The 25,105-nt window shown below is 40.0% G+C and overlaps 2 protein-coding genes across 6 annotated transcripts; both read right to left on the bottom strand.

The window, feature by feature from the left end:
- Positions 1-4,169: 4,169 nt before the first annotated feature.
- Positions 4,170-10,596, bottom strand: LOC135586936 (NDR1/HIN1-like protein 6). 2 transcript variants are annotated; one of them, XR_010514392.1, is made up of 3 exons: positions 9,222-10,596; positions 5,993-6,146; positions 4,170-4,397 (listed from the first exon to the last, which is right to left on the bottom strand). XR_010514392.1 is itself a non-coding variant. In XM_065188184.1 (2 exons), exons 1-2 carry the CDS (start codon positions 9,995-9,997, stop codon positions 6,131-6,133), a joined length of 792 nt encoding a protein of 263 aa, XP_065044256.1. In that variant the 5' UTR covers positions 9,998-10,596; the 3' UTR covers positions 5,774-6,130. The 2 variants fall into 2 exon arrangements, 1 of the variants encoding a protein (XP_065044256.1); XM_065188184.1 differs by lacking the exon at positions 4,170-4,397 and having other exon boundaries at positions 5,774-6,146.
- A 1,135-nt stretch (positions 10,597-11,731) lies between these two features.
- Positions 11,732-23,509, bottom strand: LOC103988719 (uroporphyrinogen decarboxylase 1, chloroplastic). Of its 4 annotated transcripts, XM_065188183.1 has the most exons (7): positions 23,304-23,503; positions 23,075-23,202; positions 20,372-20,447; positions 20,065-20,277; positions 13,892-14,176; positions 13,397-13,632; positions 11,732-12,206 (listed from the first exon to the last, which is right to left on the bottom strand). In XM_065188183.1, the coding sequence occupies exons 3-7, from the start codon at positions 20,393-20,395 to the stop codon at positions 12,029-12,031; spliced, it is 936 nt and encodes a 311-aa protein (XP_065044255.1). In that variant the 5' UTR covers positions 20,396-20,447; positions 23,075-23,202; positions 23,304-23,503; the 3' UTR covers positions 11,732-12,028. The 4 variants fall into 4 exon arrangements, with proteins under 4 accessions (XP_065044255.1, XP_018682768.2, XP_018682767.2 ...); XM_018827223.2 differs by having other exon boundaries at positions 20,065-20,447; positions 23,400-23,509; XM_018827222.2 differs by having other exon boundaries at positions 20,065-20,447; positions 23,446-23,504.
- Between the last annotated feature and the right edge of the window lie 1,596 nt (positions 23,510-25,105).

Here is a 25,105-nt window from a genome sequence, read left to right as displayed (position 1 = left end):
CACCAGGGGCAAGCCACCTGACGAGGAACTGACCACCTCTATCCTAGAACTACCGAAACCTGAGTTGCTGACCTCAGGAGCCGACTGACTCGAAGAAGAAGAGGAAGACGAGGAAGACGAAGACATCCCGACCTCAAGGCAAAGAGCAATGATCTGAGACGTAAGCAGGAGAACGATGATTGAGTGATGCCACCACACTACACAGGAAGGGGTTTATAAAGAGGAAACCCGCTGCCATAAGGCGACGCTTGGGCTCCCCGAGGTAAGAAATAATGTCAGCATTAAATTTGGCATAACTCACCAGATTCCCCAGATTCGCCAAGTTCTCACCAAGAAACCCATATGCTGCTAGAAATTTCCCACCAAAACATATGATGTGACGAATCACGGACAACTTCCCTCCAAACTTGCAAGGAACCACTCGGTCAGTTGTCGCACAAGCAACACCTCATCTAGTCCATCCAGTGCCCAAGTTGAGTGGCTCAACTAACAGAATCAGTCTTTGCCTAAGTCGTACAACTCGGCCAATTCTCACACGAGCAACACCTCGTCCAGTCCATCCAGTGCTCGAGTTGAGTGGCTCGGCCAACAGAATCAGTCTTTGCCCGAGTCGTACAACTCGGCTAGTAGTCGCACAAGCAATGCTTCGTCTAACCAGTCCATCCAGTGCCCAAGTTGAGTGATCAGCTAATAGAATCAGTCTTTGCCTGAGTCGTACAACTCGGCTAGTTGTCGCACGAGCAATGCCTCGTCCAGTTCATCCAGTGCCTGAGTTGAGTGGCTCAACTAATAGAATCAATCTTTGCCCGAGTTGTACAAGTTGGCTAGTAGTTGCACGAGCAATGCCTCGTCCAACCAGTCCATCCAATGCCCGAATTGAGTGGCTCGACCAACAGAATTAGTCTTTGCCCGAGTCATACAACTCGGCCAGTTGTCGCACAAGCAATGCTTCATCGAACCAGTCCATCCAGTGCCCGAGTTGAGTGGCTCGGCCAACAGAATCAGTCTTTGCCTGAGTCATACAACTCGGCCAGTAGTCGCACAAGCAATGCCTCGTCCAACTAGCCCATTCAGTACCCGAGTTGAGTGGCTCGGCAAACATAATCAGTCTTTGCCCGAGTTATACAACTTGGCTAGTTGTCGCACAGGCAACGCCTCATCCAACTAGTCCATCTAGTGCCCGAGTTGAGTGGCTCGGCCAACAGAATCAGTCTTTGCCTAAGTTGTACAACTCGGCCAGTTGTCGCATGAGCAACGCCTCGTCCAGTCCATCTAGTGCCCGAGTTGAGTGGCTCGACCAATAGGATCAGTCTTTGCCCAAGACATGCAACTCGGCCAGTTGACGCATGAGCAACATCTCGCCCAACTAGTCCACCCAATGCCCGAGTTGAGTGGCTCGACCAACAGGACCAGCCTTTGCTCGAGTCACGTAACTCGGCCAGTAGACACTCAACCGTCGCTTTAATGACCCAACCATGCCCTTAGCTCCTCATGAGGATCTCAGAGCCCGCCTTGTTAGGGGGAGAAGTGATATGGCATATTATGGATTATGCCACATGGACACAACCCCCACCTCACCAGCCCAAGCGTGGAGCCTCGAGAGGCAGACACGGTGCCACGTCGGATGTGCCATTAGGAATCCGGGATAACGACCACTCTCCTCCCGCGCCGTTTGGGGCCACACCAACCAGCGCCACCCCAATAAGGACCGCACCAGGAAGCATGCGGCGTCATTCCACATATCCCGGGTGGCGAACATTCGAAGGTATAAACTCGCCGCTTAGGGAGTCGACAGCCGTGCAAAAGTCGTGTATGATCAACCCTTAGGCACTATGATAAAAGCCCCTTGCCAACATCTGACAAGGGGAAGATCCTCAACAAAAAGGAATTCCACTGACTTTGTTCAGACGGGCCTAAGTCGGGAATCCCTTCCCCATCCCAACCTAGGTTGGTGTCCAGGGATCCGACGGCGACAAAGGTGAATGAGCTCGCTGAAGAGGTGCATCTCAAACGATCCCGAGCTCGACCCGATCAAGAGAGGACCTCATCCCTGGGACGACCTTGGACATCACCAATCGAACCAAGCTGTATAGACTCATCAACCATGACATAAGGTTCATCAACAAGATCGTTTCTCTAGTTTCTAAAAAGGACTTATTAAGAATTATCATGGCCTTAGTAGCTTATTATAATATTGGGTTATATCGGATAGATATAAAAATAATATTTTGAATATGAATTTATATGGAGAAATATATATGGAACAATTTGAAGGATTTACAGAAAAGAAAAAAAAATATTTGATTTGTAAACTTAAGAAATCAATTTATGACCTTAACAAGCTTCTAAACGATTTGTTATATCATTTGGATTAAATAAATGCGTTACCAATGTATGTATGCGAAGGTCAATGAGAATAAATTTATTATTTTGACTTTGTATGTGGATAGTGATCTTGGTTTACTATAAGAAACTAATAACTTTCTCACCAAGAATTTTTTGATGATTAATATAAATGAGACAACTTATATTATTAGCATAAGGATATTTAGGAATGCACCTTAATGATCGATAAAATTATATCAAAAAATATATATTGAATGAATCTTAGAGAGATTTAACATGCAACTTTACTCAATAAATGCTACACCTATGACTACAAGTGAAAAATTCAGAGTAAGCTAATGTCCTAAAAATGTCTTGAAAAAAAATTAGGTGAAGGGTATTTTGTATGCATGCGCAATTAGAACTCTACTATATATTCATATCGACTAAATATTAATTTTATAATTAGAATATTAGATAGATATTATAGTTACCTAAGAATAAAATATTGAAAGGTTATAAAAAAATAATAAAATATCTATAAAGGATGAATGATTATATGCCCATGAGAGATTAGATCAGCTTGAAATGATAATATTTTCATATATTGATTCTATAAATTACTTCAATAATAGAAATTTCATTTTGTGATTTATATTATATTAGTTGGAGGTATAATTTATAAAAAAGTATAAAATAATATATTTTTATATTATTGATAGAGAAAGTTGATTTAATAACATTCTTTAAGACTACTAAAGAATTATGATATTTGTTAGAGAAAGTGGTTAGATTCAATTGTCAAGTCGTTGAATATATTTTATGATATATCGTGATAGTTTTTTCTCTAATAATAACAAGTATTATGGTGGTTCTAAGTATATCGACACATAATACTTAGTGGTTAGAAAAGGAGTTTGGAAACAACTAAATATCAGTTAAGAATTTGAATTCTAATGCATTGATTACTTGTCCATTCCTTAAAGTCTTACGATATAAGATATTTAAAAAATGTGTTCTTATGATTGGGTTCACAAGCAATCTATGACTATGATATTTGAATGAACATTATGATAAATATTTTTATTTACATAATTAAAATTATTATTTTTGCTATCTTATTTTTTATTTATGTATGTACATATTATGCTTGTACATGATAATAAGATAAATTATAAGGATCGTTATGGATTGTATTGAAAAGAATTAACAGTATTATAGTAAATAAAAAGAATTATAACACAAATGACATATAACCAGTATGACTCGATTGATAGTCTGACTTATATAGTATTTTGATATTTGTTGGATATATCAATATATTTTATAAAATATGCACATATAATTTTGTTTTCAAAATTCAGAATCCAATCAAATAAAACTATTTTAAAATAAATTTTATTTTATTATTATGATTTTAAAATTTTTATTTTGCATCCTTCTCGATTTACGAGTCAAGTGGGAGAATGGTTAGGCTTATAACCTAATTGATGAGATATATTAAAAATAATAATTAGATTCTAATCAAATACTTAAATATTGATCTTCATAAAAAGGAATATCCAATATACCTTTATAAACCCGCCCTAATATAAGGAAGGTTTGTGTTTTTGTGATTTTTCCGAACGCGACTCCACCAATAAGGGTAGCCTCGCGAGAAGTAAGAGAGACGAAGAGGGTTAGCTTCTTACAGGGATCGAAAATGGGTCCAAAACGATAATAACAGGAGATATTTCGATTCGATATAAGCATATTGAATAAAGATAAGCATCTTTTTTCTCATATCTAAGATATATTAGATTTTAATCCTTGACATTAATGTTTCTGTATTATTAATGTTTCTCATACCTCGGACCTTTCTTCCTGAAGCTTCGCTTCTCCACGGCAACTGAGAGCATCCTGGTGACAGCGTTGTACTCGCTAAAGTAAGAGCGGAGGGTGAAGGATGCACCGAGGAGAAGGCCGGAGATGAAGAGCTTGGCCAAGAAGTGGTTGCCGTGGTGGCGGAGCGCAGGGCACAACTCCAAATCGGAGCCCATCGCCTAAACCATCGACCTCTTCTGTAATAACAGCTACAGAAGGAGAACGTTAAGAGAGAGAGAGAGAGAGAGAGGCCATTGTTCCGTTCCTGCTAATAGCAAGCCATTATAAATATCGTGACCGGTGATGGGATGTTAACACATGGATGGCATACTAAACAGTGGTCAGGACGACTCCAACTCAACAAATATATTGGCATTAATTATGTCATAAGATATTCTAAGATGAACCAAAGCTTTGATCCTACTCGATTATATATATATATATATATATATATATATATATATATATATATATATATATATATATATATACAATTAACCCATAATTTATATTTATACTAATAAGATTAGATAGGTTTCACACTGACTACTGATGACCTAATTAACCATCAATCTTTTTCATCTGAGTTGACTACGAATAAAGATTTAAATTATCTTTTGCTAGATAGAGTGACAGAAATAAATCCTCATAATTGAACCCAAATAAATGAACGTGCAAAAGCACCACTGTGATTGCAAAACCTATTTTTCTTCATTTATTGCAGAGCTGCCAACAAGGAGGAAACCAGAGTGACAACTAAACTAGGTTAATCTGTTGATCTAGATTTGAGCAACTGATCTAAAAGATTAATTATTTGAATGGATCACAGATGAAGCCACCATCATTTGATGTTGCAATCAATGATCCTGATGTCTAAGAAGTCAACACCAAAGTCTAAACAATAGAATATATTTCCTCCCTGCTATCCTCACCTCAATCAACATTATTACTCAGGATGGTTTATCTCGAGTGTCAGATGCAGAACAAGTTGAAAGATGAAAGCTCTTGCCTAGACTGCCACTACCATTCTTTAGACCAACAAATAGCTGCAATCTGATCATATGTCTGCATGCATAATAACTGCAAATTGTTGCTAACTTTAGTTTTAATAGCAGCCAATGCTACATGTTTTTTTGTTTCAAATTTTAAGTCTTCAAGTTTTCCTAATAGAGAGTTCAATCGCATGCACATCATCTGAAACTATGATAAAGACTGGGGTAGCAATATTGTCAAAGAATAAACTAATATTAGAAGAACAAAAAAATCTAACACAGTAATGTTTGTGTGACAGGTTACAGATATAGTCCTGGAATTCATGCAACTTATCTTGCAATAGATGGATGCAATAAATGTTTCAAGAACAACATGAAAACGGTTAAGATTCATATTCATATTATCTGACATAATGGCTTAATAAAAAGATCTCTAGAGTTTGTTTGAGCTCACAGAAATTGTAATGTCTGCTTATTCTCAGGAACTTCGATGGTTGTGATTCCACCAGTACGTAGCAGACATCTTCCTTCACATATTTTTTTTCTCACTATTTACACATTTTTCAGCAAAACTAAATGAGAACATGGTAACATTGAACATGAGAGGTGGTTTGCAGCATGTTCTCTTATAATTTTGAAGTCTTAAGTACAATTTATTTTTTGAGATACAAGGGGCATAAATCTTGCATAATGATGCTTATTAACACTGCCAGAACTTGATTATCTGGAACACTTTTATTAAAACAATAGACAAAAGAAATCAAGTGTCTCTTGCAAATTAGTATTCGATAATCATTTGTGTAAATACAAACCTTTTAAGAAGATACAGTGTGAGCTTGCTGTAAATTTGGCAGGTTGAAGCTGAACTCGCAGAGCGGGAAAACAAATACAGATCTGCCGTACAGCAACAGCAGATGCCATCTCCTTTGACATACAAATAGGAAGCCCTCTCAATGCAAATTAATCCTGACATTGTTAGAAGAACAAATCACATCACAAAGTAGAGAGTAAGCTCATAGAGTCAATTTTGATCATGTACAAGAAACATATCAGATGATATAGATGATCAGAAATATTAGATTGATAAACAAAGGAAAAGGAACCCACGACAAGAAATGCTATCATCAATCACTGTTCTGTATGAAAAATATGTCATGCTATCATAGATAACTATTCCATATGAAAAATATGTCATTCTTAAGCAAGACAGTAAGAATGCACTCAGTCTAATTGAAATTTTACATTTGAAAAATATGTCATGCTATCATCGATAACTATTCCATATGAAAAATATGTCATTCTTTAAGCAAGACAGTAAGAACGCACTTAGTCTAATTGAAATTTTACATTTAGTGATCATGCACGAATTATTTAACACATTTTGTACAGGTTGTCTATTCATTTCTAATCATAAACATTTAGTTAAAGTTTTAGAAGATGATAATATGACCTCACACATCTTCTATAAATTGCCTACTTAAATATTAGGCACACATAATAACTTGATAAGGAAACTCTTAGAAGTTAGAAAACTTTGAAAAACTTATGTATCCATCACATTGATTTCTACCTGACTTTCTAGATGTTTAATTAAATCTGGCTCGAAGTGCCAAAAGATCAAGTTTTATCCATCATTACTTCACTTGTTTCAATCTGAACAGCCAGTCAATTTTCTTTTCGACACCTAGTACCAACACATTAAATCTCAAAGCTACTTTTGTGCATATAACCATATTTTTTATGGGTATATTGTAGCAATCTTAATTTAATAATAATCAGATTATTTCTTTCCTTGTGCATATATGTCACTCTAAGAAGTTTGCTTAATGGCAAAAATATTGTCCTTCGGTTAATATGTGGACTCCCTATATGAAACTTTATGCTCTGCCCTTGTCATGTGTTCCTAGAGTAAGTTGATTGTCCATTGAAAGTACATGAGCATAAACTTCATATAATTCATAGGTTATCTGATACACAATATAAACTGAAGAATTAGTATAAAATACTGGGAGAAATGAGAAGCTGAAAAAAGCTAGTGAAACATCTTAATCAAATCACATAATCAAAATTCACCATTACGAGAATCCCTTGTTAAGATTAACTCAAGGTGGCCCATCGATGTCTGTCCATTCATGGGTTCCACGGCTGCAACAAGTGAAGCCTCATAAAGTAACATATGCCAACAATACATGCATACTTAAACCAACTAAGGCTTCAAAACCATCTTTATGCATGCATTCCATGACCAATACAAAGCTGAACAACATATGGACTCTCCTTGCGGTAGGAAGAATCTTATCTTCATCACCCTGTCTGCTAGCTAGATGATGACAATTTCCATCTTTAACCAACAAAGAATCATTTACCAAATAATGCAATTATTTGTTGGAATAAACTTTTCAAATGTAATGTTTTTTTTTTACAAGGGGTAAGTGACGAAAGTGGGATTCGAGCCCAGGACCTCGCAATATACTTTCAAATGTAATGTTGCTAATGATGAAGCAAAATATAGATTTTGGCCCCTTTGCTTGTAAACATATAATCTATCTCAAGCTAAAAGATTAAATATTCCATTATCTTGGTCTATACCTTCATTATCCAATTGATTGGAAAAGTTGATAGAATCATTTCACTTCTATAGTTGTCTTAATAAGCTTGTCTTGAAGCAAATCCAATATGAAAAAGGTAGTGCAGTACTTCCAGCTTTAACATGCGATAATAATACATTGTGTACTTGACTAGTACATTCCAAAATGGACCCGGAAAAAGATCTCCTATATGTATCCATAATCAGCAGAAAAAGGGTTTCAAAAACATCCCACATGGCATAACACCAGATACCATAAAGGACTTGTTTAAATAATCTTTGAAGTGGCAATTACTACAAGACATCTTCCATCTTAATTGACCTTATATCTTGAGAAAATTGCACTACCATTCAACGAGGAGATACAACAGCTATGCTATCAGATCAAGTCCAAGTATCACCCTTCTCAGGGATAAGGGAAGAGGAGGAACACTAACAGAACAAACACTACCGACCCTGCAACATGATCAAGTCAGGCTCAAGTAGAGATCTTAGGCACCCAATGTTTGATAATTCCTCATGCGTGATTCAGAATGGTGTAAAGAGTAAGGACATGCCAAGGAATTTTCAAGACTGTGTTACCAATACAATAGAAGAATGAACCATCAATAAATTTCACAACAGAAGCCTCTTGGGCCATTCTCAAACCAAGAGACACTAAACTCATCAGTTTCCGATCCAGATCAGATCAACACAACTTCAAGTAATTGGAACGAGGTGACAACCTGCAAATGGTTAAGCAGACCTAAGCAGAACCAATCAAACAAAACCAATCTAGTCATCCTACTAAAATCTCATATAATACATCAAGCAACAGATTTTGGCTAGAAATTATTGTTGGATCAATACAACAACAACAAAATGTAAGTCCCAAATATTTGTGATCGGTTACATGGATCTTTTGTCATCATTGAGATATATAAAAGACCATTTATTTAGTTAAGTTTAAAGTACTTAAATTTTTGTTTATAGTTTTTATGAAAGTCTTTTTAGGTCTTCCTATACCTCTTCTTATATCATATTATTGGATCAATCAAGTCTCCTAAAGTAATTACAAGTTCCTTGCTATTTTGGGAATCAAAAGTTCCTCATTGTTAAGGAAAGCAATAAAACCATGCATGGAGACTTCAGTTCCGTTGATGATTTTGATTTCTCAATCACATTTCATCCAGTTCCTACGCCACATCCCATTAAGACAAAGTAAATTTTCCTTTTTTGTAAGTACAGACTAAAAATGACATGGCAAACTCATTCTAAGGTTTTACATGTCAATCATTCACATTGTTTAAACCAACTAATTATACTGAAATAAATAAAAACTAATTCATTCCTAGCACTACAGAATAAGGAATTCCAAAAATTAATAATCATTAAAAGAAGAGACATAATTTTAGAAAAGAGTCAACTAGTAAGAAGTGACAAGAAATACTAAATAGGGAAGAGAGGCAGCTCACCAACTAAACAAGTAGAAGACGCATTTGGGCAGCGTCCCACCGCTCACCCCCTGCTTTAAACTCACCGGGCTGCACCCCACCCGGATCAACACCTTCCCGGTGCTCTTACCGCCCACCTGGAGCCCCACCTTCGTCCTCAACTCCACTCCGAAACGCACCTCCTTACTCCTGAACCCGGCTCGGATCCTCGCCCCAGCCACCTCATCCACAGCTACCCCCTTCGCCGCCGCCGCGAACCGAACCACCGTCCGGTTCCTCCTCCCCTGCTCGAACCCCGTGATCGCCACCGCCCCCACCCCCACGTCACCGTCGTCGTCCGCCACCACCACCCGGGCGTCCCCGTCGCCGTACTCCAGCACGATTCTCCCGTTGGGGTTAGTCGCCAGGATCCCGACCTTGATAGCCGCGTCGAGGAAGGTCCCGTCGGGGCTGGCGACGACGCGGAGCGCGGTGGCGTTGAGGGACTCGAGGCGGAAGGAGGGGAGCCGCGGCTGGAACCAGAGGTAGGCGAGCCCCATGGCGACGGCAAGTAAGGTACCCAAGACGAGGGCCACAGCGGAGGCCCAGCAGCAGACGCGGCAACAGCAGGAGCGCCGCGGTCGGCGATGGCGCTGCTGGGTTAGTGGCTTCCCGGGCTGGCGGAAGGCCGGGGGCAGCGGCTGCCGCCTGGGCGGCGGCCTCGGCGCTGCCGGGTACGGCACCGCGGGGTCGAGGTACCCCGGTGGCTTCTTCAGCATCGGCTTCGACGTAGGCCTCTCTTCCACCAGCTCCTTCATTCTATTTATCCTCTTCCCCAGTATTCAAAAAATAATGAACATATTCCTTCAAAAAAATCCAAATAATCCTACCGAAATTATTTAACCGTAAATTCGATATCACATCCAAAGAATAATAATTCAAAAATAAAAAGCGGAATTTTTATGGACAAACGAATCAGAACAGCAAGAAAAATGAAAAAATAGGATAATAAGCAATCCAACGGTGAGGATGGCCACGCCGTGCTTTATGATTGATGGAACCGAAGCTGCATCGATTAAATGGGGGCTCAGCGCGGAGATTGTAGGATGTCTCGCAGGGCACGCGAAGGTAGGGAAACAAGCATCTCAATATTCGCGTGATCGACCGACGGGGCGTTCCGTTCGGGGGAGGTCGAAGGACGAGGCAGGGAGCAGTGCTTCTTGCACCCGCGGCGGAAAGTACGCCTGCCGTATCGGGAGACGGGGGGAGACGGGGAAGGTGGCAGGCTGGAGTTCTTAAATGCCTGGCTCATGGAGGCAGGTGACGTGGGTGTTGGGGATTGGGAGAACCGAGCAGGAAAAGCGGGGCCCACGCACGATGAGTAATTTGCACCTCATCCTACACTGCCAATAAACAGCGAGTACGAAGTATAGCAGGCACGAAGTATACCTGTTTCAAGTTGTCCGTATATATGACGTTGATGAGAAGCACCCAGCGAGAAGAGGAGACGATCCATGTTCGCCCACGTGAACGCGCCCTCCTACTTTGTCCTCTTCCTCCAGCCCCGGCAGCGGCGCCGAGAACGCACAAGAAACTACAAGAACAGGGGGAGGACCACCAAGTGTTTGTTGTTATGCCGAGCCCTGCGTGTATTGTGGTCAGTGTCCAATACGGGGTAGAGAAGGATGGGATCTCGCTGTTACGGCAGATGGAAGGTCCCTTCCTCCCTCTTCTTTTTATCCTATAGGCAGACCACATTAACGCACACAGATAAGGAGATAAAACTCACAGCGACAATTTGACAAACGGTAGCGTTGGGTCATCGTCGTGGCCATTTGTGTCCCGCGGTTCACAGTATTTTCTTTAGAATGATGAACACAGCTGGTTTTGGAATCATTGCCACTTCCTTCACGTGTTAAGTGGAGGATGTTAAAGCATATATTAGATCCTTTAATAGTATTGCAACCTTATGAGCTTTGTGGTAGTCCAGTTTCTGCATTTCCTTATCGTCAGAGGACAATACATGCTTTAACATCCTCGAAGAGCTATAAAATCCTTGTGGACTGACATGCATCGAAGTTTCCAGATATGTTTGACATTAAAAAATAATAATAATATTACGTCCTATGAGAAAATTTCTCTTTTTTTGGTAACATAACAAAAACGAGATTTGATCTCAGGACTAACTAAAGTCTCAAAAACTAATATAATAAATACTATGTTCCATAAATATTAAGGAATATATTTTGTATAGCTGACATGAATCCGTATAATTTAGATCATATGTTTTAGATCAACACTAGATTCGTATAGAATTAAGCTAGCTTAACGCACATCTAGTAATCTAGGTTATTTTAGCGAAACCAGCATAAATATGTAAGTCTATATGCTATATTGGTGAAGATTTAAGCTAGATTTTAACAATCTATATTGATAATGTTTTAAAAAGTATTAATTTTAAAATTAACACGAATGATAATAAGAAAACAAAATGCTAAATTTAAAAAGAAATCATACATCAACCTCGGGACCACAAATTCCCGCATGAACTCTTCTTTATCACCTAATTGAACATTTGAATCAGAGTCAAAAAGGACAGAGTTAAAGAAAGACCATTGTTTGAGAATTTAAGCCAATTGTCCTTCCTAATAAGAACACAAGGCAATGACAGGAAAACGGTGTACTCCTCCTACATGGCGGTAACAGGCAAAGGAATACTGAATAAACTACTAGGGAGTTGGCATACATGTGGAATCAACAACACTAACAAGCCTTGCTACAGATTGCAAAGTTGTGACATAACAAAGCAATTGAAATGATTGACTCACCGATTTAGCATCATCGCAATTTCACAATCGAGTCAAAGGCTCTAATTCGTCGACCACCACATCATCTTCAAAAAGAGAGTCATAGCTCAAGCCTCTCACGACATCAAAGAAGTGAGCAACGGCCTCTTCTGGGGTGTTGACGAGAACGCCATGACCCAGATTAAGTATATGCCCCCTTCTGCCAGCACACCGCACAACCCTGTAAATGAACATTTCAATTGGTCATATACTACATCAGGATGTCAAGTTTCAAGTGAACATTCAAAATGAGTTTAAACCAGCCTTGACATCAAGAATAGCATGTCTTCCTTGGCATAATGAAGTGCAGGCAGGATAAAAATCCAGACACCACCTCTATCACCATGATAAGTCTACTATGCACAAATGATTGTCCAGGATGGCATTGTTTATTTTGTATCAGTAAAAAACAGTCTCAAGTAGGAATTCTGGAGTAGCGAAAATGAATTTACACAGAAATAACAAGGTGATGAAATGAATTGAAATGGACAGACATAAGCCGATATAGAAAGATCATCTTTCTCTTGACTTGCTTATATCATCAGGCAAGATGTTCATCAAGTGAAAGGATACTGCATGTACTTTCCACTTTCAAGATTGCTGCTGTTAGACAATCACTAAAAAATTGATTTTTTTTGGGGTCATAAATAAAATAAAAAGAGTGCTATAATGAACATTTAGACTATAATGAACATTCAGAATAAAGTAAGGAAAAAGTAAATTAAGAAGTTGACAGAGTTGCTTCTGAAGTATCATAGAACTGCTTCATTTAAAACAGATGGCTTTGGTGACCACAAGCAGCGACAGCCCCCAAAAATTCAAATAGTTTATTTAAGAACAGCACATTGATTGGAGAAACATGTATTAATTAATGTACGCTAGAGAAAACTCCCAGATGAAACATTTACAAGAGGTATTTTCACATTGTAAACAAAGAAAAATAGATAGTATAAGGATAATATGTAGAGGCTGTTCTGGAAAACAAAATAATTCCTGATAAGAGCAGAAGAGCTTCAATGTCATAAAAATTTAGAACAAGTTGACCCATGGCCATTTGTTGTCAAAATTGACTTCAAATTCGGAGTTTCCATTCTATCTGCAGAAACAAAGTGATTTACTTATGTTCATCTGCATATTTAAGCCACATTAATTATGTATGATTTGACTTCAAGAACATTCAAGCATCAAACAGAAGTAACATAAAATTCCTTACGGATTTAAAAAGATAAATGACCTTTCCTAAAAGCAAAGAGCTAACTGGTACATGCTATTTAGAACATTTAAAGCATGGGAAGAAAGCCAGCCTGCTAGGAATACATAAATTAAAATAATTAACACATATTGTACTAACTAGAAACCAATGCCACTGACCTATGGATTTCATCAGTCAAAACAGGAAGAGGGGAGAAAAGATATGCGGGGTCAACATTTCCCTGCACATTAACATTATTGCCAAGACGCCTCCTTCCATCTGCCATATCCACCGTCCAGTCAAGCCCAACCACATCAACTCCAGTTCCAGTCATGCGCTCAATTAGACCACCATTACCATTGATATACAACACAAGTGGTGTCTGAGGGCATTCTTTCCGGACTGAACTCACTATCTGTATGATTGAAGGTACTATCAGATGGCAAAACTGGTAATTTGTCCTTTTTGCGATCAAGGGATTTAACCATACTTGCTTTCTTAAATAAATGTAATAAGATCAATTACATCATTCATAATAAAGAAATTCCCATATAAAGAAGAAAAATCAATGAGGTGCCAGATCCAAATAAAAATTTCAGTAAACAAAAATGTTGGATGAAAAAAGAATTCAGCAGTAAACATATCTTAACAATCATTTTGTTGACCTTCCTTACCTGTTTGATATATGGTTTTGACCAATGTTCCCAAACATGAGGTGGCAATTGTCCACCCCAAGAATCAAAAATTTGTATGCACTGAGCTCCTGATTTCACTTGGAAAATGATATAGTCAGATATTGCTTGAGTTAGATGAGAAAGGAGAGCCCTCAGGACATGTGGTGCAGTATGGCACATGCGTTTTATAGTTGTGTATGTGCGAGTAGTACCCCCTTCCACAATATATGTAGCGATTGTCCACGGTGCCCCAACAAAACCAAGCACTGCTGCTTTCTTCCCAACCTGTGTCACAAAAAGGGGAGATCAGAAATCAGAAAAAGAAAAGACCAAGGTTCGCAATACCGTACCGTACCGATATTTTGACCTGGGCTCGATACTAGTACGGTACGGTGTACCGAGCACTGTAGCACTGTTACAGTGCATTGCTACCGTCTACTTGTGCACTGTACTGCTACTGTAACAATGTACTGTACTGTTACAGTGCACTACAACAGTACACTGCTACAGTGTGGACCGGTACCGGATGGTCCGTGTACCGCTGGCCTGTTGGACCGGTATGTACCGGGCTGACACGGACTTAGCTGGTTTTGCCTAAGTCGTGCGGCACCCTTGCGCGTCCGTCCGCAAAGGTCAGCCTCCCCGAAGCCTCCCATTGTCCCTTAGGACCAACAAAAGAGAGAACGGGTTAAACAGAACGCCTCAAACGGGATCCACAAGCAAACATGTCCGAAAAACACTTCATAGACAAAGCAAATTACAAACAGACTTTACAAGCTCTGAACAGTGGCACAACAAAGGGTAAAATGGTCCATTACAGACCGAAAAGCTCTCGCACGTTTCCACATGACACAACCTTTATTTACAAGCCTAAAGAGGCCACCAACCCAACTAAAATGGGACTTATAAGCCTTCGGCTACCCCTTTACATTCTGTACAAGGCATGAACATGCCAAACGACACGGACATACATAAGCATTACATCAAACACCTTGTTTAGAAGTTTGTCCGTGACATTCTCCCCCACTTATCCCTTCGACGTCCTCGTCGAAGCCTTTGTGAACACTGCAACTCTTCACCTTTGCTGAGTCTTCAATCTTCTGCTTTAGCTGCAATGCGCCTCCTGGCTCCCAGCTGCTCTCCGCTGCTGTTTCTGAGTAGTCGAACCTTTGATCCGCCATGCTGCTTCAACTCACCAATGACTCTTGACTCTGGTGTGGGGTTGGCTGAGTTGTTTTGATCATTGTTGATTCTTACGGATCCCCCAAATGAAGGAAAAAGACCATCCTTACTGCGCCAGTCTCTCAAAATTTCCACATGCTGCTTGAACTGGGTGGATGCTTGTTGGAGCTTTAACGAGCATCGCCTCGCAAACTTCTGAAGTTTTGGGTCCTTCCTCCACAAAATCTGCTCATTGACTCTTCTTTCAGTTAGTTGTCACATCCAAGTAGGTTCGCATCACTTCCGCTTTCGATTGGCATTTCGTTGGGAAATGAAGCGGACAATCTACTCTCAGTAGCACTGATCACCGTTGGTGAGGATTTGACAACTATTGTCTTCCATTATCTTCGAAGGGTCTTTGAACTTGTGCAGAGCTCCTCTGCTAGATAGATAAGAGAACTGGGGTACTCGGTTTCGCCCATTCTCTTAAGAGTTAAGAAGGCAAAGGTTACTTGACTTCGCCCGCCTCCTCGAGGTTGTACTTCATGCATCGAGCTGGTTACTGGCCTTCGCCTGCTCTTTGCTCACACTTCTGAAGCACTTGAAGTGTTTGCACTCCTTGCGTTGAGTTAGCTACTGTGATTCACCTTCTCAATGCCATTGAACTTCTGGAATGCAGGAAGTTTTCACCCCAACTTGGAGTAATTCTCTGATAGATGAGGTCGCCTCTGGGATTGTACCGTCTTCTCCATCAACCCTGCCGCCTACTCCACTGAGTAGCAAAGGTACAGCACCACGTACTGCCTGCTTCGTTCCTTGGTCGTGCACTCTTGCATGACCCGAAGTCCTTCACTTACGGCTATCTTGATGAGAAACTTGTTGACACCGGTCTTACGAAGTTTCTTGGCCTCTGCCCTTCAGCCTTGTCTCGGTACTTGGAGATTGCCTCTGCATGCTCCACCTCCTCGGCCCCTTTCACGACCAAGCGCTCTCCCTCCGTGAGAGCAAGGGATCAATGACTTTGACGGAAGTCCCGCCTCTGCGGTACCATGGCGCTGCCATGCCCATGGCCCTACTATCCGTCGCCTCGCATCTACATCCCTTTTCTTCACAATCAGTAGATATGCCTTCGTGACACTCCTCTGAGTCCACCTCCATTCTCACTGATTGCTTGATTTTGGGTAGCTAAGTCCCTCTGGACTTGTCGTCGCTTCCTCGCCCCATTCGACCTCCTGCTTCAACACCTCTGTGTTCTCCAAGCAGTCTGTTTGGTCGATGGAAATACAGACTACAACTCCCATGCATGGCCTCTGCCATCACATTGTAGGGTTTGCACCGATTCTGTTCTCCTTAGCTTCCTTGGTAGCAACGTTCGCTTACTCGACCTTGTCCTCTGACTTGTCGGGCTCCCTTAAGCGAATATGAGCTCTGGAGCAGTCCAACTCTCCAGCTGCTTCGTTCATACCTCTGCATGATCAAGTCCCTCTCATGGGACTCACTGGTACTTGCATTCGAACTTTTCCCTTGGTGGAACCCAGCCCCCATATGCTGATGACCAAGGTTTTCATCCGATGCAAAATTCGGTGCACGCCCGGAAGACCCGCCTCTGCGGTACCATGGCCTTCACTCCTTGAATCCATAGCCCTTCTTGCCGTCGTGTTGTTCACCAAAGCGGAGCTCCCAGTAGCTCCCGATCATACCTCCATATGATCTAGTCCCTCCCGGGACTGTGTCGTGTGTGTCGCATTGCCACGAACTGTTCCACCACGATCCGCTGCACCATGTCGCCTCCTGGTGACATCTCCATTGCATTCTGATCCTTGTGGAATAAACTCGAATTGTGAACCCTCCATGTGTGGCCTCTGCCAATACATCGCAGGGTCTCCTCGACCTTCGATTTTGTTCGCTCCTTTGGCAATCGACCTTCATCCACCCACTCTTGGGTCACACCTAGATGAAGCACCGCTCTAGGACAGTCCATCGCCTAGTAGCACCCGAAGTCCACCGACTTCGCTGTAATTTGTGCGCCATTGCCTGGATCCTGGGCCTCTGCCCCTACCAGCACAATCTCCGCTGCGCACTGCTTCCTTCATGGCAACTTGAATGGCAACACTGTGGCATATTCTTCAAGAGTACCCGCCTCTGCGTCCTCTTGCCCCGTGCTAAGGCCTTCTGAACCCAACTTCGCCTCCGTAAATTGAATCGCCTTAGTTCCTCCATCAAATGCTCCTCCGAGATAAGGCGCATGTGCCTAGAAGCTCCCTTCGTCTTTGGCACCATGCAAGATGAGTCCGCTCCGTCAGAATGAAGGACCCATGGAACAACATGATCCTACTCTTGCCTCTGCAAGAGTTCATGTCTTTGACCTCTGTCTAAGGAAAGCACTGTGCTTCTGCTCCATGTTCCAACTTCTCTGCTGGCTCCCTTCATGCGGCTTGGGTACTTCACCAAGTTACACCCAAGTTGCTCCGCTCCTCGTTTTTGCATTGAGTCGATGGTGGCCCTCGTGCCCACCATTCCACGGGTCAGCCCTCCCTTGAGTCCGATCTCCACATCGACTCCAAGTGTGCCTTCATTTAAGTTGCTTTGGGTCGCTCCCCCACTTGATCTCGCAATGCATCCACCAATGCATTCTCTCAAGCGAGATCATGCGACGACTCCTCGCCGCTTGCTCAGTCCATCGAGCTTCGTGGAGTTGTTGTTTTGTTGAGGTACTCCTCCTCAACATGTGCAGTCCGTCGCACATGATTCTCCCTCTGGAGAGCCGGGACTTATCCCTCCTGGATAACTATCCCATTTGAGCAACATCTCTCTTCGTTTCGGAGACCACCATCCCCTTGGACTACTCCGATCTGCTGAACAAACTGTGCATTGTTCTGCCTCTTGCAAACGCACTTGCTAGATTGCGACTCCACGTCAATACAGCCCCCACTGCACCCCTCAAGGCCTAGCAACATGCTGAACTCATTGCACACTTCAGCCTCCTACGGACGTATCCTTCGCTTGCCAAAGAGAAAGTTTCAATGCTCCATGGCGCCGAGTCTCGGTCGCCTTGGGATGGCCACGAACATTCCGTCGTCCGCATACAAGCCCATGCATGAGTACCAAATTCTTCGAGTTAGCAATTCCCCTCACCTCTGTGAGCTTTGCATAACTCTTTTGGTCGTTGCGCAACTCATTCCACCTTGCATGGTCTCATTCTTGCCAAGCGCCTCGCTTGCCTAGAGCACCATCAAGTATAGTTGTCAACGTTGAGCCGTAACTCAAACTCAGCCATCCCAACCTTTGTGCGCTCCAAATTTTTCCAAGCTTGCCTGTTCTCGTGGTGCCTCTTGCGCGAAGGGTTGGCCAATCCTCTGAATGCCAATTTCAGATGCCCACTCCTCTGAGCGACTCTTTTCCCTACATCTCCATGCCCGTTTTCCCTCAAACGGTCGCGCGTTGCTGACTGCCCTCAACGCAGCCCCGCTAGGTCCCCCACGTTTGCATGTCAAGTGTTTCTATGAGTGCTTGTCCCGCTCTGATACCATATGACACAGACTTAGCTGGTTTTGCCTAAGTCGTGCGGCACCCTTGCGCGTCCGTCCGCAAAGGTCAGCCTCCCCGAAGCCTCCCATTGTCCCTTAGGACCAACAAAAGAGAGAACGGGTTAAAGAGAACGCCTCAAACGGGATCCACAAGCAAACATGTCCGAAAAACACTTCATAGACAAAGCAAATTACAAACAGACTTTACAAGCTCTGAACAGTGGCACAACAAAGGGTAAAATGGTCCATTACAGACCGAAAAGCTCTCGCACGTTTCCACATGACACAACCTTTATTTACAAGCCTAAAGAGGCCACCAACCCAACTAAAATGGGACTTATAAGCCTTCGGCTACCCCTTTACATTCTGTACAAGGCATGAACATGCCAAACGACACGGACATACATAAGCATTACATCAAACACCTTGTTTAGAAGTTTGTCCGTGACAGGGCGGTACGATTCGGTATGGCAGACCTAGGAAAAGACAACATGACATGTTCAAATGTAACTTCCTGCATACAACTAGAAAGGTAACCTCAATCCCCAACTAAAATTGTTATGAAATGAGAGAAGGAAATTCAGCAACAACTGACCCATCTCACAATTTACATAGTGCAACTGACAAAAATAATGTCCAAATAGTACCTGGTGTCAAATATCATGGCATACCGTGCCGTATACCAGTGTACCAACTGCAGCAGCCAACACCAACAAATGTAATAATTGATGTACCTAGATTATGTACCTGTACCACTATCAAAACCTTGAACAGTATTATACTAACAGATTGAAGTCTGGAACTCAACTGCCTTGTCAAAGGAGCTGGAGGTTTATACATCCAAGACTTGCCCAATCATCAGAGATGGTCAGAGAGCACAAGTCAAAATCAAGAAGGCCCAATGGAAGGATTGACAAATAATCCTGAAACTAATGCTCAATTACTAACCAGGGCAACTTGAAAAAACACTGAAAAATGGGTGTGGGTGTCCTAGCGCATGACACTCCTGCCGATGCAATGCTTGTGGAGGGTCAACATACAAAGCCTCACGGCTCAAGTAGAGAAACTTTTTCTATAACTCAAACTCTAATCACCCAAGATGCAAAAAAGCAACCCATGATACCATGGCTCACCGTACATGTAGAAAGAACCATCTTACAAAATGCAATTAAAGAGAAAAGAAATCCAAAAGGCTTGGAGACATGTAGAAAGAACCATTTGATAGTGTTAGAAAGCTACCGGTTTTTTTTTCTCATTTTTTTCATATACATCGAGTACTAAAGCAAGCATATTCATGTATCAAAATGAGAAAAAATCAACTGGCTGATTCACTATTAGAGTCAATTAACAAACCCCATGGTTGTTTTTGTGTAACTTTTGATGCAAGTTGTAATTATAATTCCAGATAGTAACACATAAGTCTGTGGAGATTATATTAAATTTTAATTTGTTGAATGTTTTGGGAGTAACAAAGCTGATATCTACCTCCCCACGCAAGATCATCAGAGACTCTCCAACAAATTGAAGCTTCTCTAGGTCAATGGGATGCAAGCATTTAAGCCCTTCCTCATCACAAATTGGTGATTGAATAATAGGCCCTTTTACATCTTCTATCTCAAAAGGAACACCAAATGCAGGTAGAGGTGTAAGTATGTCAGAAAAAATAATGACCCCATCTGGCCGAAAAGCTCGCCATGGCTGCAAAGAAATTTCTACAATGAGATCAACTGTCTCGGATCTCACTCTGAAGGATGGATATTTCTCGGCAAGCTTTCTGTAAACAGCCATATACCTTCCTGCTTGGCGCATCATCCATGCCGGAGGCCGACTTATTGCATTTCCTCTAGCAGCCTGAACCAGAAGTGGATCTGGAAAAATAATATTTAAAACTTCAACGAAACCATGTTTAACTTTCTTAAGAAAGATAACTTTTGAATGTGAGCCTACATAAATTTCAATCTTATATACCGTTGTTGCTCAAAAGATATAGAGAACACCTTAACACGATGTATTATGAAAATAAAAGGCAAAACATGTATTCATATCATATTGTAAGATAATCTTGACTATATGCCTTTAGGATATTGATCTGGTTTAAAACTCAACTGAAGAAAAACCCACTAGAAACCATGCATAAGATGAATGAAACAATCAAGGAGGAGACAGAAGATGTTTGAGAAGTTTAGCCATCTAACTGATACCCTAATGTTAGAAAAGGACCTTAGTTGACGATAACCATAATATTTTCTTTTTCAAACAGTATTGTCGTGCTCCCATAAGATAAAAAAAATCCAAATACAAAGACAAATTTTCCATCTTGCCAAAGTTTTTTCCACTAGAAACACATTATCACATGACAGTTTTTGTTGGAGGATTCCCTAAAATAATTTGAATAATCACCAAGATGCTGAATTGAAAAAATAGCAGCTTACTCTATTCAAGGGGCAAAATTAACTTCATATAAGCCTCAGACCAATAGAAGTGAACTCTAGTTTTGTAGAAAAAGTTTGCTTAGAGTCTCAGTTGAGTAAATTTAGCTAATATAAGCTAAAAGATGTAATTTTCTACTCTTTGAGTATTTAAAGGTGTATTTGTCCAATATTTTAGACCTTATTTGATGGTATTTTAGACATTTTATATGCATCATATTGCTGCCAAAGCATCCTATCTTAGAAATAGTTTGGGTCTGGCAAATTTGAACCTACCAAAAACAGAGTAACATCGTAAAAGCATAGCTTTGGTGAACAATAATGACCCCAGTTAGATGTTGACGCGAAACCAATCTTATCAATCTTTTATTCAAATAAATTTGATTAGTTTGGAGGTTATTTTGCATATCACAAGTTGCCACATGGCAACATACTGAATGATTCCAATCTAGTTTTCTAGTTTACTCAAGGAAGAAAGAATTATGAAAATAATTTGAAAAAAATCAAATTATGATTGTGGTTGAAGACTCCAAGTCATGATGAAAGATTTTGTGAAGATTGATCTCTGCGAAGATGGAAGCATATTAATCAAAACTATTATCCTCTTCAAAGGGAAGATCAAATCATTTAATTTGATTCAATTGTAAATTTTTCACTTTTATATTCTTCTTTTCTTTTTTTCATTTGTTGTACTTAGCCTATAAAAAGGGGCAAGAACATTGTAATACAAATCAATCAGAAATGGATTAACGAAATGAGTTCTTTTCCCATCTTGTGTGTGAGTGGTGTGAGGCCACATTTGTTTTACGATTGCATGATTCCATCGTCCACGTGCGAGACATGCGGAGGTGTGAGCCCTTCATCCTGGGAGTGTCCTCCTTGAGCCAGAGCGAGTCTGGTACTTGTCCATTTATTTTCCGATTATCTTTCAGTTACTATCTTCTATTCCTCTCTTTTATGTTCCTCTATTATCAAAAATATATTCTGCCATTCTTGTCCTATATCAGTTTGGTATCAAAGCTCTTGGTTTAACCAAAGTGTTCTATCATCAAGGTCAATTCATATCTCAATTAAATGAACTCGGGGCAAATTCCTACACAGCGAAAGCATATGACACGGAATCAATCTTCTCTATCTTTTATTCAAATAAATTTGATTAGTTTAGAGGTTATTTTGCATATCATAAGTTGCCACATAGTAACATACTGAATAATTCTGATCTAGTTTTCTAGTTTACTCAAGTAAGAAGAAGATGTGAAAAGAATATGAAAAAAATCAAATATGATTGTGATTGAAGTTTCTAAATCCTGATAAAAGATTTTGTGAAGATTGATTGCTACGAAGATGGAAGCATATCAATCAAGAATATTATCCTCTTCGAAGGGAACATCAAATCATATATTTGATATAATTCAATTGTAAATTTTTTACTTTTACAATTTTCTTTTTCTTTTATTGTACTTAGCCTCTAAAAAGGGGCAAGAACATTGTAATGCAAATCAATCAGAAATGGATCAATGAAATGAGTTCTTTTCCTATGTTGTGTAAGTGGTGCGATGCCACATTTGTTTACCGACGGCATGATTTCATCATTCAAGTGCAAGATGCGAGAGGGTGTAAGACCTTAATCTTGGGAGTGTTTTCCTTGAGCCACAATAAGTCTGGTAGTTATCTATTTATTTTCCTATTATCTTTCGATTACTATCTTCTATTCCTCTCTGGAATGTTCCTCTGTTATCAAAAAAAATATTATGTCGTTCTCGTCCCACATCAGACGGCCTCACACCACACGCCTAATTCAATTAAGTCCAACGATCCTTCTCATAAAGATACAGAATTAAAGATTTTTCACTTCATAATGGAAGCCAAGGACAATCCTCAAATCTTGAGAAAACAGAAGAAAATTATAAATCACATTCTACGTCTATTTTCGCCTACAAGGCCCATTATTCTGACCATCACAAAAATATATAGTGCAAGCGAACCTTCAAACACCAAGGTAAGAAGAGGAAGCAGGAACACAAGAGATGAAGCGCTACATTGGTGAAGAAAACTAGGGGGCGTACCGGAAGATAGGCTTGCCCTAGGACATCTCTGCCTTTTGGAGAGGAGCCGAATGCTTTGGGTCTTTAAATTTGGGCGCAAACCAAGACGAACAGAGGAGTCGGGAGAGCTCCGAGCGATCAATAAGCCACTGCCGACAGAGAATATTCCAGTCAGAATTCAGTAAATTTTAGGGAGAAAAGCATGTTTCCTGTCCTTCTTCCTCGGCGCGAAGAGAGAGAAGAACCGAACCTCCTCAGAGGAATCGAGCTCGAATACATTTCACCACCTCGGATGGTAACAGATATCATAAAGATTGGCGAACAAATCGGTGGTGAGAGTAATAACCGGAAAGTGAAGCTTTCTCCGCTCGCTCTCACTCTCCTCCCCTTACCTCTTCTTCTTTCCCCGCTTCTTCTCCTGTAGCCTATAGTTGACTGGACCAACACAGACTGGCCTACGCCTATCCGAATTGGCCAAACGATGCATATAAATCTAAACAAAATAAATATAAAATATAAAATAAAGGGTATTTTATCGAAAAAACTCGCTATTAACTTTTTATCGCTTTCATATTTGTTTTTACTTGAGTATTTTTTTATAAATAATAAAAAAACCAATTGAACCAGTAACTCATAAATCGTTCAAAATTGAACCCATTTTGAATTGATTCAATCAAGCCTCCTTTCCCTCCTCCATCTTTTCTTTCTCTGTCTCATCTCATTTCTCCTACTTGGTCTCCTCTTTGTCATTTGCCTTCGCCTCCTCTGTCTTCACCTCTACCTCCTCATCTCTTCCTCCACTTCCTCATCTTTGACCTTCATTTTCTTACTTTCCTCCTATTCCTCTATCTCCTCCCCCTATACTTTATCTTAAATTTTGAGATGTAGTTACACTCACTTGATCACAGAACATATTATAATTTTTATAATAATTAAATTTTATAAAAATTAAAAAATTTTGTACTAATAATCTTAAAATCATGTTTAGTGTTTCTCTGAAAGTTTAGATTAGTTTAGTAAAAAGTTGAACAAGGTATAGTTGAAAATTAACTAAGTTACCATTACACTCAGATCATATTACTGGTTCAAACTATTTAAAATTTTAATAATTAATTATCATAAAATTTAAAAAATAATATAATCATATGACAATCATGTTTTATTAGTTTTCTAAAAGCTTGGATTGTGAAAGTTAACCAAGTTATATTCAAAATTGAACTAAATTATATTTGATCACAATATGGGTTCAAAACATCCAAATTTTGATAATTAATTATTATAAAATTCTCATAAAATATATAATTATTTTAAATAATTTCTTAGTTGTTTTATGAAATTTTAGATTAGTTTAGTAGAGGTTAGCCTATTTACACTCAAAATTGAACTAAATTACACTTAGATCGTAGAACTATTCAAAAATTTCTTAATTTTAATAATTAATTATAATAATATCCCTAAATTAAATTAAGATGATTGATATTTTTATTTTTAAAAAACTTAAGATAATTAATTATCAAATTTTAAGATTTATTGAACTGATATGAGTATAACTTAGTTTAATGTGGGAGTGAATATTTTGAATAGATTTTATGATTGAATATAATTTAATTCAATTTAAGTGTAACTTAATCAACTTATAATGAACCAACCCAAGCTTTCATAGAAATAGTATGACATGATGAAGAGGAGGTACAGACTAAAAATGAGGAGGAAAAAGGGAGAATGAGGAGGAGGGGAAGGAGGTTGATGAATGGGATGAGATGGGGGAAGAGAAGGTGAGGAGTCCACAAAGATGAGGAAATAAATGGGAAGGAGAAGGAAGCGAAAGGAGGAGGAGAAGGGGATAAGAGAAAAGAGGCGAAAAGTTGGGCAAGGGGTTTATAAATAAATAGATCGAACTAGTTAAATAGAAAAACATTAGATTATGAATTCTTTATTAATTTTAATGTCTTTTGACATAGAAGGAGAGGGTGTGTTAGTCTAAATAAAAAAAAAAAAAAAAAGCACCATGTAAAAAATGAATGGGGAGCATCATTTGATAAAAACTAATAA

This window comes from Musa acuminata, chromosome BXJ1-6 (assembly GCF_036884655.1).
Source record: "Musa acuminata AAA Group cultivar baxijiao chromosome BXJ1-6, Cavendish_Baxijiao_AAA, whole genome shotgun sequence".
Lineage (NCBI taxonomy): Eukaryota > Viridiplantae > Streptophyta > Magnoliopsida > Zingiberales > Musaceae > Musa > Musa acuminata.
Note: the sequence above shows the minus strand (reverse complement) of the source record. Positions and strands in the feature narration are given on the sequence as shown.

Bases quoted from the DNA above. Each gene is read 5' to 3' on its own strand.
- LOC103988719 (XM_009407335.3), bottom strand. From the start codon at position 23,362: ATGATATCTGTTACCATCCGAGGTGGTGAAATGTATTCGAGCTCGATT. The intron at 20,448-23,074 runs GTACGCCCCCTA...TTATTTTTCCAG, and splicing joins TAGGGCAAGCCTATCTTCCG to ATCCACTTCTGGTTCAGGCT. The intron at 12,207-13,396 runs GTCAGTGGCATT...GTTCATTTACAG, and splicing joins TTGACTGATGAAATCCATAG to GGTTGTGCGGTGTGCTGGCA.
- LOC135586936 (XM_065188184.1), bottom strand. From the start codon at position 9,997: ATGAAGGAGCTGGTGGAAGAGAGGCCTACGTCGAAGCCGATGCTGAAG.